Here is a 13,096-nt window from a genome sequence, read left to right as displayed (position 1 = left end):
TGTAATCTACTGGAAAAATCATATGATTTTTTCTTGTCATATTATTTATGTGGTCCATTATGTTGATAGTTTTCTGATCTAAAACCTATACTATATATATATATATATATATATATATATATATATATATAGCCTTACTAATATTTTATTTTAAAATTTTATTTCAGTATTCATTAGGGAAATTAGTCTTTAATTTTCTTCCTCTTTTTGGTATCTATTTCAGACACCAAAACTACATCGTGTCTTAGTAGAACATCAGCAGGGCGTCTTCCTTACTTATTTTATTGACATTAATAATTATTTACTTATTTGGTAGAATTTACTCATAAATTCCTCTGGTCCTGAAGATTCCTTCTTAGGGGGCTCTTTATGGCCTGCCCAATTTGTTTATCTAAGATAGGTTTAATCAAGTATTATATTTTTCTTATGTTAATCTGGATGATTTATACTATTGTAAATATTCATCCATTCCCCATGGATTATCAGTTTTCTTCAACTTCAGTTAGGAAAAATAGCTTCTAAATATTGCTTTAATTTCATCCGGATTAATAATCCATTTACCTTCATTTTTGATACTGTTCATTTGGTTTTCTTTCTTTTAAAAATAATCAAATATAAATGGTCAAAGGATATGAACAGACAATTCTCAGACAAAGAAATTGAAACTATTTCTAGTCATATGAAAAGATGCTCCAAGTAATTATTAATCAGAGAAATGCAAATTAAGACAACTCTGAGATACCACTACACACCTTTGAGATTGCCTAGAATGACAGGGAAAGATAATGAGGAATGTTGGAGGGTATGTGGGAAAACAGGGACATTAATATATTGTTGGTGGAATTGTGAATATATCCAACCATTATGGAGAGCAATTTGGAACTATGCTCAAAAAGTATCAAACTGTGCATACCCTTTGACCAGCAATGTTACTACTGGGCTTATATCCCAAAGAGATCTTAAAGAAGGGAAAGGGACCTGAATGTACAAGAATGTTTGCGGCAGCCCTTTTAGTACTGGCCAGAAACTGGAAACTGAGTAGATGCCCATCAATTGGAGAATAGCTAAATAAATTGTGGTATATGAATATTATGGAATATTATCTTTCGGTAAGAAATGATGAACAGGATGATTTCAGAAAGGCCTGAAGAGACTTACATGAACTGATGCTAAGTGAAATGAGCAGGACCAGGAGATCATTATGTCCTTCAACAAAAATACTATATGATGATTAATTCTGATGGACCTGGTCATCTTCAGCAATGGAACCAAATCAGTTCCAATGGAGCAGTAATGAACTGAAGCAGCTACACCCAGCGAAAGAACTCTGGGAGATGACTAAGAACCATTACATTGAATTCCCAATCCCTATATTTTTGCTTGCCTGCATTTTTGATTTCCTTCACAGGCTAATTGTACAATATTTCAGTCTGATTCTTTTTGTACAGCAACATAACAGTTTGGTCATGTATAGATATTTTGTATTTAATTTATACTTTAATATATTTAACATGTATTGGTTATCCTGCCATCTAGAGGAGGGGGTGGGGGAAAGGAGGGGAAAAATTGGAACAAAAGGTTTGGCAATTGTCAATGCTGTAAAATTACCCATGCATATAACTTGTAAATAAAAAGCTATTAAAAAAAAAAGAAATTACATTTAATTAACTTAAAAAAAAATAAAAATAATCAAATAGGTCAATGTTTTATCCACTTTATTATTTTTCCCATAAAACTAGCTCCTGGGTTTTTAAACTGATTCAGTCTTTTCTTTTAATTTGATAAATCTCTCTTTTGATTTTTAGCATTTCTAATTAGGTATTAATTGGGATTTTTAAATTTGCTTTTACTAGTTTTTTTTTTTTTAGTTGCTTGACCAGTTTATTAGTCTGCTTTTTCTCTCTTTTATTGATGTGTTTAGAGATACAAGATTTCTTTTAAATAATGCTTTGGCTGCATCCCAAAATTTTTAATGTGCTACCTCCTTCTTCTTAATATCTTAAGGAAATGACTGTTTCTATAAATTCTTCTTCAACTTATTCATTCTTTAGGATTGAATTATTTAGCTTCAAAATAATTTTTGATATATGGTTTCAAGGTCTTTTTTTATTGATTCCTGCTCCAAACGGGGTACATTTAGTGTTTCTTCGTATTATTTGTTTGTGAGGTTTGTATGGTCAAATACATGGTTAATTTTTATAAAGCTGCCAAATAGATGTGCGAAAAAGATATACTCCTTCATTTTCCTTTTCTATTTTCTCTTGTAGTTTATTGAATCTAACGTCTCTAATTTCATGGTTTTATTTTTCTGTATCTGAAAGACTAAATTGAGATTCCCTCTAATAAAATATTTATTCTCTATTTCTTCCAATAAATAAACCTTCACTTCAAAAAATTTCCATGCTATGCTATTTGGCATATATGGGGTTGTGTATTAATTCATTTATTTTAATATTAATTAGTCAGCAATGGTACCTTTTTAGCAGGTCTCTTTTGGCTTTTGCTTTGTCTGAGATCATGATTGCTACTGTTGAGATTTTGGATTCAGATAAAGTATAATAGATTCTTCTTCTGCCCCAGATTTTAACTCTGGACATGTCCTTCTATTTCAAGTATGTTTCTTGTAAAAAACATATTGCAGAATTTTGGTTTCTCATCTACTTTGCTATTCATTTCCATTTTGTGGATGAATTACTTTCATTCATATTCTCAATTATGTTTATTTCCCTCAATCTTATTTTTTTACTTATACTTTTTTAAATCTTATTTTATCTTTTTATATTCTTAAATGTCTGTGTAACTTCTGACCACTGCTTCCTATAATCTACCTTCCCTATCTCTCCCCATTCCCTTTCTCTTTGTCCCTTCCTGTCTTGCCTCCTTGATGGGTAACACAAATTTCAATAATCCTCTCTCCTCTTGCTCTCCCTCCCTCTCTCTCTTCTTCCCCCTCATCTTTCCCCTCTCCCTTTTCCTCTCCCTCTGGCTCTCTCTCCTTCTCCTTCTCCCTCTTTTCTTCCTTCCCTGTTGGAATCTTTACAAACTGTTAAGCCATTGGAGTTGATAGAGACAATAATTATCTAATTTGGCATGGTTCAATATGATTGATTTGATCTTAGAAGGAGATATTTTGGGCCAGAACTTGAAACAAGATACTAGGTACAACTGATAGAAACGATACTTGTGTTCACACCTTTAGAGAGCTCATAAGTATCTAAGTACTCAATGGAGTTCACACGTTTGGGAGATTTCAGGGATTAGTATGAGATATCCGAATTCACACCTCCCTTAGGGCCAGAGGGCACGCTGGGAAATAACCCAGAATCCCTCTCTCTCCAGAAGGAGGAGTTAACCTTTGGGAGATCATATATAGACAGGAAGCTCTTAGAGCTGGAGAGAGTTACTTGGGAACATTCCCAGGAGTCGGAGAGGAGCACTCTGAGAGGAAACCTACAAGCCCTATCTCCGAGGCAAGAGAGATTTCATTGCATCTTCTACCTTGGTGTTGGCTGGAGGCAGAAGTACAAACCTTTGGATTTGGAGACATTCGAAGGGAGCTCTTGGAACCAAGCAGAGAGATAGCCCTGAGCTAACCGAGCTATATTGAAGGACACAATAAAAGATCTGAACTTTTATCACCTGGCTGTGTTTTGGAAAAAGAACACCACATTCCCCTCTTCCTCCCCTCCTCCTCTCCCTCTCCTTCCTTCCCCTCTCACTCTTTCTTACTCTCTTTTCCTCTCTTTCCCTATCTTCATCTCTTTCTCCCCCTCTTCTTTTTCCTCCCCCTTGCCCTATCTGTTTTGTTTCTCTTGCCCCCTCTTCTCTCTTTCTTTTTCTCATTCTTTCCTCTTCATTGTTCAGATGACAGTGAGGTTCAAGAATTACATTTTCCATTTTCCTCTTCATTATAAAACTTTTAACACATTCTTAAGCCAAAGTGAAATAATTCATCTAAAACATAAAACAACATTTTTTAAAAATATTGTGATAAATGGGAAATCATTGTGTCCAAAATGCTGTTAGAAGATCTTTTCTTTTAATTGGAAGCTTTTAATGAATTTTAATGAATTGAGCTTTTAAAAGAATGTGATACAGCAACCATCAGATTATATGGTGAGTTTTCAATAATGGGGTGATTCAAGGCAATTCCAATACACTTGTGATGGAGAGAGCCATCTACATCCAGAAAGAGAACTATGAATACTGAATAGGGATTAAAGCATAATATTTTCATTTTTTGGTTGTTGTTTGCTTGCTTATTTTTTTCTTTTTTTTGTGTTTTCTTTTTTCCCTTTTGATCTGATTTTTCTTGCATAGCATGACAAATATGGAAATATGTTTAGAAGAAATGCACGTTTAACCTATAATGAATTGCTTGCTGTTTATGTGAAAAGAAAAGGAGGGAGAAAAATTTGGAACATAAGATTTTAGATAACAAAGTTCAACATGAAATTACATTTATGTATTATTGTTATGTTAAATATTTTTAAAAGTGTAACTTATTTCATTAAAATGTTCTTTATATTATTCAGGAATATTTAGAAAGTAAAAGATAAATATATTTTGGATACTAATAATAATGTTAGTTTTCTTATAGAATATCCCACAGAACACATGAATATGGTATTATCATATAATTTTATATGAATATGTTATAATTCAAAAACTTAATCATAAGTTTTCATAATTATACATAGAATAAAACTGCTTATATTTTACATTATATTTGTATATTAAAAATTTTAATTTGGAGCTTTTGGGGACAAAATTACCATTTTAACTATTATAAACACAATGAATAAATCTTTTAAAATATTGCAAATAGTACATTAAATTATTCTGGGGATTCACAAAAAAATTTTTGTTATTGTCAAAAGGGGTTTATGAAAGTAAAAAGTTGGAACCCACAATATTAGATTATGTTGAAGTAGGATAAAACTTTAAAATGGTGACCAAATTGGTCAACAATTCTACCCAAGTTTTCCCTACCTTCCAGGAGCTTTATCAATTCTGTTTCCTGGATATTGTATTAACCTAGTGATTACTCCGGTTTGGGGATAAGATTATACTGATATCATAGAATACCACAGAATTGCAGGAGATTCTAGAAGGAATTTATAATCATACAAAAAAAGTCTGACTTGCTCCTCTACCCAGGAAAGACCACATTGTTAGGATTCTTACAAGGTGCTAAGTCAGTTATCTAATTTTAGCATGGTACTTAATAGTTCTCTAGTTCACTAATGTACTTAGTACTTATTAGAGTTCTACAAGATTCACACCTTTAAGAGAGCATATATAAGCTAGGAGCCTCAACCAGGATTCAGTCCAGGACATTCATAAGTCATTCCTTCTTCCACCTTTATGCTGGCTGGAGACATTCGGAGGGAGATAAAGGCTGAAGTTGGCAGAGGCAAAGAACTAGTAGCAAGAGCTTTCGGAGCCAAGGAGAGAGATAGGCCTGTAAGAAAGCTAACCAGGCCCAAGGAAGGAGACAATACTTGAAAGAGAAAATAAAGGATTTGGACTTTAACTCCTTGCTGTATTTGAGGTGATTATTACACAGAACTGAAAGAAAGGCTGCTCCCAGAAGCCCCCCAAGTAACCTGTTCCCAGAGAAGATTATATTTTAGAGAAAAACATTACACCACATGGTTAAAGAATATCTATTAGACAGATTTCAATATGCATAAAATGCAAGACCTCTAGAGCCTGTTCATTCATAAGACCCATCTGAACAGAAAGCACTGATGAACTCCAAGTTGAGCTCAGAGTTGAAAAAGAGAATTATTTGGATGACCTTTGGATTTCTCTTTGTAAAGCTCCTTTAAGACTCCGACCTCTTCATGAAAGTAAATATGCATATTTAAAAATAGCAACCTTCTTTTGCTGTATGTCAGTAGGAAATAAAAACAATTAACACTAAATAATTTAAAATAGCATCAAAGAGAGGATAATGGAAAAACATAAGATGGGAGTTAGTAGAGTGAAATGTTTAAGCAATGAAGTACTCTAAAGATCAGAAGCAAAAGATATCAAGAGATACGATCCATTGAGATACGATAAAAGGAGAAGGAGGACTGGTATGCAACAAAACTGAAGGTTGCCAGGTAGACAGCAAGAATGCTTCACTGAAAGCATCATATGTAATGGGGACAAACTGCAACCATTCCCAATAAGATCAGGAGTGAAACAAGGTTGCCCACTATCACCATTACTATTTAATTTTGTATTAGAAATGCTAGCTTTGGCAATAAGAGTTGACAAAGAGATTAAAGGAATAAGAATAGACAATGAGGAAACCAAATTATCACTCTTTGCTGATGATATTATGGTATACTTAGAGAACCCCAGAGATTCTACTAAAAAGTTATTAGAAACAATCCACACCTTTAGCAAAGGATTTCTTTGACAAAGAGATCTAACTCAGTTTCAACTGATCAAGGATGGACAAGAAAGAACACTGGGAAATGAATGTAAACTGCTTGCATTTTTGTCTTTCTTCCCAGGTTATTTTTACCTCTGAATCCAATTCTTCCTGTGCAACAAGTGAACTGTTCAGTTCTGCACACATATATTGTATCTAGGATACACTGTGACATATTTAACTTGTATAGAACTGCTTGCCATCTGGGGGAGGGGGTGGAGGGAGGGAGGGGAAAAGTCGGAACAGAAGTGAGTGCAAGGGATAATGTTGTAAAAAATTATCCAGGCATGGGTTCTGTCAATAAAAAGTTATAATTATGAAAAAAAAAAAAAAAAAGATAGACTATGGTAGAAGTATCATAGTAGAAAGAATAAACACCAAAATTCATGCCTTAAAATGCATCCTAAGCAATATTTTTGTGATTATGAATTCCTATAAGTTTCTTAAATAAAATGTAAGTTCCTTGAGATAAGGTACTATTCTATTCTATTCCATTGTTTCATTTTTATCTCTATCTCCAGTACTATCAGGTACACAAACACATACACACATACACACACATGTAGATAAAACTTGACTGAATCTATTAAAATGAGTGTCCAAAAATTCTAAGGAAATTCCTTAATGAATTTCCTCTGTCACTATTCAGGACTCACCTGTGGCCGTGGATGGCCTGTCACCAGGCAAGTCAGTTCCAAAGTTTCTCCCTCTCGGATAGTGTAGACTCTCTCTGAATAACGTTCCTCCTCAATATTACATGCCAAGCCTGAGTGCACAATACGCACAGTGGGAGGAGCTGTTAAGCCAGCAGGAAGAAAGACAAAAGAAAAGAAAAGGTAAGTCAAGTACTTTCAAAAAGCATTGAAGGCATCATAGATAAGAACAAATCTCATCAGATTTTAAAAATTAACTAAGGCTTCTATTGGGCAGAAAATAGTATATTTCTCTATTTCTTTCATGTATCCAAATTTGCATTGTAGAGGGCTGAAATTCTAAATCAAACAAGAGAGCACTTAAGGCTACCTATTCTATGTAAGGTAATGGCTCTATTAGCATATATTTGGATGATGGCTCTCCTCACCATTGGTGCTTGCTGAATATTTGGTGGTGAGATAATCATAGGCAAGGATTGGAAGGCAGAGAGAGGGAAGTCAGTCACTTGGCAGGATGAGGAGAAGAGAGGTTGGAGACTTCAGACTCCAAAATCCAAGATATATCTTTGGCAAGCTGGTGGCAGCTTGCCTGCCTCCTTCATCTCTCCCCCTAAAGACCAAGGACTTTGATTTATCTTGACTCTGGCTGACCCTGAGGCCCTCCAGGGTGCTAGCCCATACTTTACATTGTACATATATACATAAGTACAGAATGTACATGTATATATATATATATATATATATATATATATATATATACACATATATACACAAAATTGATGATGATGGAAAACCAAAGTGATTCCAATCCTGTGATAGCCAGTCCTAGGGTCCTAAGTTTATATCTGGTCACAGGTACCTACTAGCTGTCTTATTTTGAGCAAATCATTTCATTCTGTTTGCTTCAGTTTCCTCATCTGTAAAATGAGCTGGAGAAGGAAAGCCAAAACATTCTAATATCCTTTCCAAGAAAGTCTCAAATGGATTAATAAAAAGTTGTAACTCAGCAACAAATACATCTTTATAAAATGATTCACTATCAATTTAGCCCTCAGTTTATTAGTTTACCTAAATTACATGCACTCAGAAGTAGATTTATACCACGAATTTTTATATCTGTACCATTTTGTCAGTTCAAACAATATTGTTTATTTCTCAAATATTTAAAACCATTAATTTAAGAAAAATTCATCAAATCCATAAACTGAATATATGAATTTAGGTTTTAAAAAAATAGTACCTATTCTACCTTCTGGGAAAATAAAAAGTAACCAGGACTTATTTTTCTTAATGAATAATAATGAGATTCATTAGTGTATTGGTTGACAATATCCTCTGGGAGAAAGCACATAGAATTTGTAGTCTAATATCTTGGCCTTGAAAACTGGCTAATGCTATTCACTGTGTGATTGTCAAAACTTCACTTGGCTTTAATTGTCTTCAATGGGAAATGAGGTGGTTGGACTAAATTTCCATTTCTACATCAATAATCCTTGTCCTTTTAAGATGTGTTCTTCCTGTTTGCTAACAAACTCATTTTGACAATTATTTGTTCTGAGGAAGTGATTACACCCATTTTATAGAAGAGATAACAGTTAGCAAGTGTCCAAGATAGCATTTTTAATCTAGAGCTTCCCAACTCCATGACTAGCACTTTATTGATCAAATTCAAAACATAGGATGTAAAGTATATACAAGTTATTATTTCTTTTTTAAACAATCTTTTCTTTTTAATTTTGATTTCCTTCCCACTACTCCCTCACCCACTAAGGTAGCCAACAATATAATGTAAAATATGTATGCATATATTGTATTTAACATATACTTAACATGTTTAACATGTATGGGACTGCCTGCCATCTAGGGGAGGAGGTGGAGGAAAGAAAGGGAAAAGTTGGAACAGAAGTTTTTGCAAGGGTCAGTGTTGAAAAATCACCCCATGCATATGTTTTGTCAATAAAAAGCTAGAATTAAAAAAAAAATTGTCTTTCCCAGGAACACACAGTGAATAAGTGTCTGAGGCTAGATTTAAACTCTAAAAAATGAAACTTCTTGATTTCAGACCTGGCATTCTATCCACTGTGCCATCTAGCCACTCTAGAGATCTCACTACTAGACCTTATAACTCAAAGGAAAAGGAAAGGAACCTATATGTACAAAAGTATTTATAACAACTCTTTTTTGTGGATTCAAAGTACTGAAAACTGAGAGGATGCACATTAACTGGACATTGCCTGAAGAAATTATGGTATGTGGATATAATGAAAAACTATTTGCTGTGAGAAAGGATAAAAGAAATGGTTTCAGAGACAAGGAAAACTTATATAAACTGATACTAAATAAAGTGAGTAGAACTTAAAACATTTGTATGATAATCATAATAATAAAAAAAATGAAGTTTTGAAAGACTTAGAAATACTGATAAACATAGTGATAAACCATGATCCCAGAAGCTGAATACACCTCCTCATAAAGAGATGATTGACAAAATATGAAGACTAAGACAGAAATTTTTGGTCATGGAAGTTAATATAAGAAGTTAATATAAGAATAAGTTTTGACTATACATATTTTTAACAAAGTGCTCCCCACAAACTTTTCCCCCATAGAGAAAAGTGTGAGAAAGATAAATTCTTATTAATTGAAAAATGCAATTTGTAGTTAAATATTTGAAGCAGAAAAGATGGTTAAACTCTACCAAAGTTTAAAGCTGCTCCAATTCAACATGCCACAGCTTGTACCAAAAGTTATAATACCTATGCAAGAGTGCAGTCTTCAAACTATTGAAATGTAAGAACTAGCTGTCAAAAAAAGGTTTATGATTTTAGAGGCCTTCAAGCAAAAGTTGAATAATCATTAGTTCAGCATGCTGTGATGGGGATCTGTACAGGGCAGAGAGGAGGTCTGGCTTGTTCATTGAAATGATGAGAACATCACAATGATGAGATGTTATGAATCTGTTGGTAGATTTGTTTTTGAGAGCTGAACTAATCATCAGTGCCTTTTATAGAAGAAAATTTTTAAAATAATAATATTCTCTCTCCATAGGTAACACATCGATTATTTTGAGCCTTTCATAAAATTCTAGTAGTCTAACAAGATTGATTTTTTAAAAATTAATCTACTTAAAAAACTGAATAGGAAAGCAAACAAAATAAATATTGTGATGTCATTATCTTCTTAATCAATCCATCAATAAGCATTTATTAAGCACCTACTATAAACCAGATATTGTGCCAAGTGTTAGGGATACCAAAAAAAAAAAAAAAAAAAAAAAAAAAAAAAGATGAAATGATTGTCCCTGCCTCTAAGGAACCTACAATCTAACTGGGGAGACAACATGCAAATAAATATTAAAAAGTGTGTGTGTGTGTGTGTGTGTGTGTGTCTCTCTGTGTGTGTGTGTGTGTGTGTGTGTGTGTGTGTATATAATTAATCATAAATAATCAACAGAAAGAAAACATTAAAATTAAGAGGAACTGGGGAAGCTTTCACAACTAAGAATTACTCATAGGAAAAATAAATCAAACACCAAAGCATTTTCAGGAAGCTTGTAATTTCATAAATGTATTTTCATAAGGAATTGATTGTTTTAATTTATTTTACAGAGAGCCTATTATTTTTGGTCTCTTTGATTTATCATTACTGACTTATGTAGTATAAATACAAAAAAGTTTTCCAAATCTTTCTTTTACAAAGTGATATATATAGTTTTCCTTTTCACAAAAATCCTGGCAACTTGCATATTTCACAATTTTTTGACTGTGCTCAACTTTATACTTCTGATTTTTAAATAATCTTTCAACATTTCTTCTTGCAAAATCTTGTATTCCATTTGTTCTCTCTTTACCTTCTCTCCTAGACAGCAAGTAATCCAATATAGATTAACGATGTGCAATTCTATACATACTTCCACATTTATCATGCTTCACAAGAAAAATCAGATTAAAAAAATAGAAAGAAAAAAAAAAACAAGCAAACAACAACAACAACAACAACAACAAAATGATCCACCTTTAGTCCCCTCAATCCTCTTTCTGGATGCAGATGGCTCTCTCCATCGTAAGTCTATTAGGACTGACCTGAATGAATTCATTGTTGAAAAGAGCCACCTCCATCAGAGCTGATCATCACATAATCTTGCTGTTGCTATGAACAATGTTCTATTGGTTCTACTCACTTCACTTACCATCAATTCATGTAAGTCTCTCCAGTTCTTTCTGAAATCAACCTGCCAATTGTTTTTTATAGAACAATAATATTCCATAACATTATATATCATAATTTGTTTAGCCATTTCCCAATTGACAGGAATCTACTCTGTTTCCAATTCTTTGCCACTATAAAAATGGCTGCTACATTTTTAAACACTTGGGTTCTTTTCCCTTTTTTACGATCTCTTTGGGATACAGACCCAATAGATACTCTGCTGGATCAAAGGATATGCAGTTTGATAGTCCTTTGAGCACAGTTCCAAATTGCTCTCCAGAATGCTTGGATAAGTTCACCACTCTACCAACAATGTCTTATTATCCCAGTTTTTCCATGTCCCCTCCAACATTTATCATTATCTTTTCCTGTCATCTAAGCCAATCTGAGAGGTGTCTTAATTTGCATTTCTCTAACCAATATTGATTTAGAACATTTTATATGACTAGAAATGGTTTCAATTTTTTAATTTCTTCATGTGAAAATGATCTGTTCATATCCTTTGACCATTTATCAATTGGAGAAGGGCTTGTATTATTATAAATTTATTTCTGATTTTTATGCAGCTGTCCTCCACTATAAAATCTTACAATGGATCAGTCTAAGTCTAAGGGTCAGTAGAAAGGGTAAAAGTCTGAATAACAGATTAGTTCAGATATAAACTGAAGGGAAAGGGAACAAGAATTTATTACTCATCTATGAATGTACATTATGTTAATATTTATCAATATTATTTCATTTGAATTTCACAATATTGTAAAAAGTAGATGTGAATTGACTATCAATTATTTATAATGAAATGAATGAAAAACTATTTCAGTTTCACTTGTGATTTTTTTCCCCTCATTTGAATAGATGATACTTGCACATGAGCAGTAACATGCAATTCCTTCTTATAGGTCTGTATAACATGAAAAGGCAATGTATGTTTAGCAAATTTAGCATTAGATAATTTTTTGCTGAAGTGGTTTCTAAAAATCATTGAAAGAACAAGAGGAAATTCTCTGTTTCAAAATCATGCCAAGAGCAAATTATTAAAATTGAGGAGACCCAAGTTTTCCCTCCCCCTTCCTCCTATTCCTCCTCACTCTGCCTCCTCCGCCCCTAATTTCCTTGTCCAATCTCTCAAGGACAGGGCTGATTAAAGACAGAATCAATATCCTCCTAGTAGAGGGCTGAAACTCTGAAAAAGGTATACTTGAATCAGACAACCAAGCACTTAAGGCTAATTATCTATTCAATGTGAGACAATGACTCTATTAGCATATGTTTGGATAAATGGCTCCTCTCATTGTTTAGTGCTTACTGAATGTTTGGTGTTAAGATAATCACAGACAAGGATTTGAGGGCAGGGTGAGAGAGGGGCCAGAGAATCTCTTTGCAGCAGGATGAGGAGGAGAGAGGCTGATGTCTCTGGACTGGAGAATCCAGGATTCTGCTTGGCTATCTCTCTCACTTCTCCCCCCAGAAACCAAGGACTTTTATTTATCCTGACTCTGGCTGACTCTGAAGCCCTCCAGAGAGCTAGCCAGTACTTCACAATTGGCATCTAACATGGACCAAGGACCCTATTTTCACTGAAGTCCCGGTGACCAGGAAATAGGGTGAGTATTTTAACAGACAAACAGGGAACTTATTTTGTTAAGAGCTAAACTAGTAACTTTCATTTTTTAGCTGAAATGGAGCAGATATTAATCCCAACCCCACCCTGAGGGAACTCTACAGGAAGCATACTGAAAGTAATAAAGAGGCAAGATTTACTTGTAACTTGGGAGCAGATTGATGGACTCGTGGATACATTAGA

At 33.7% G+C, this 13,096-nt stretch overlaps 1 protein-coding gene across 1 annotated transcript in view; it reads right to left on the bottom strand.

Annotated features, from left to right (window-relative positions):
• MDGA2 (MAM domain containing glycosylphosphatidylinositol anchor 2) overlaps positions 1-13,096 on the bottom strand; it is a 639,286-nt gene that overhangs the window by 502,548 nt on the left and 123,642 nt on the right. The window contains 1 exon segment of the mRNA XM_031952914.1: positions 7,087-7,226. Within this exon segment, the coding sequence (XP_031808774.1) occupies positions 7,087-7,226 (140 nt within the window).

This window comes from Sarcophilus harrisii, chromosome 2, assembly GCF_902635505.1.
Source record: "Sarcophilus harrisii chromosome 2, mSarHar1.11, whole genome shotgun sequence".
NCBI lineage: Eukaryota > Metazoa > Chordata > Mammalia > Dasyuromorphia > Dasyuridae > Sarcophilus > Sarcophilus harrisii.
This window is presented reverse-complemented; position numbering and strand designations above follow the sequence as displayed.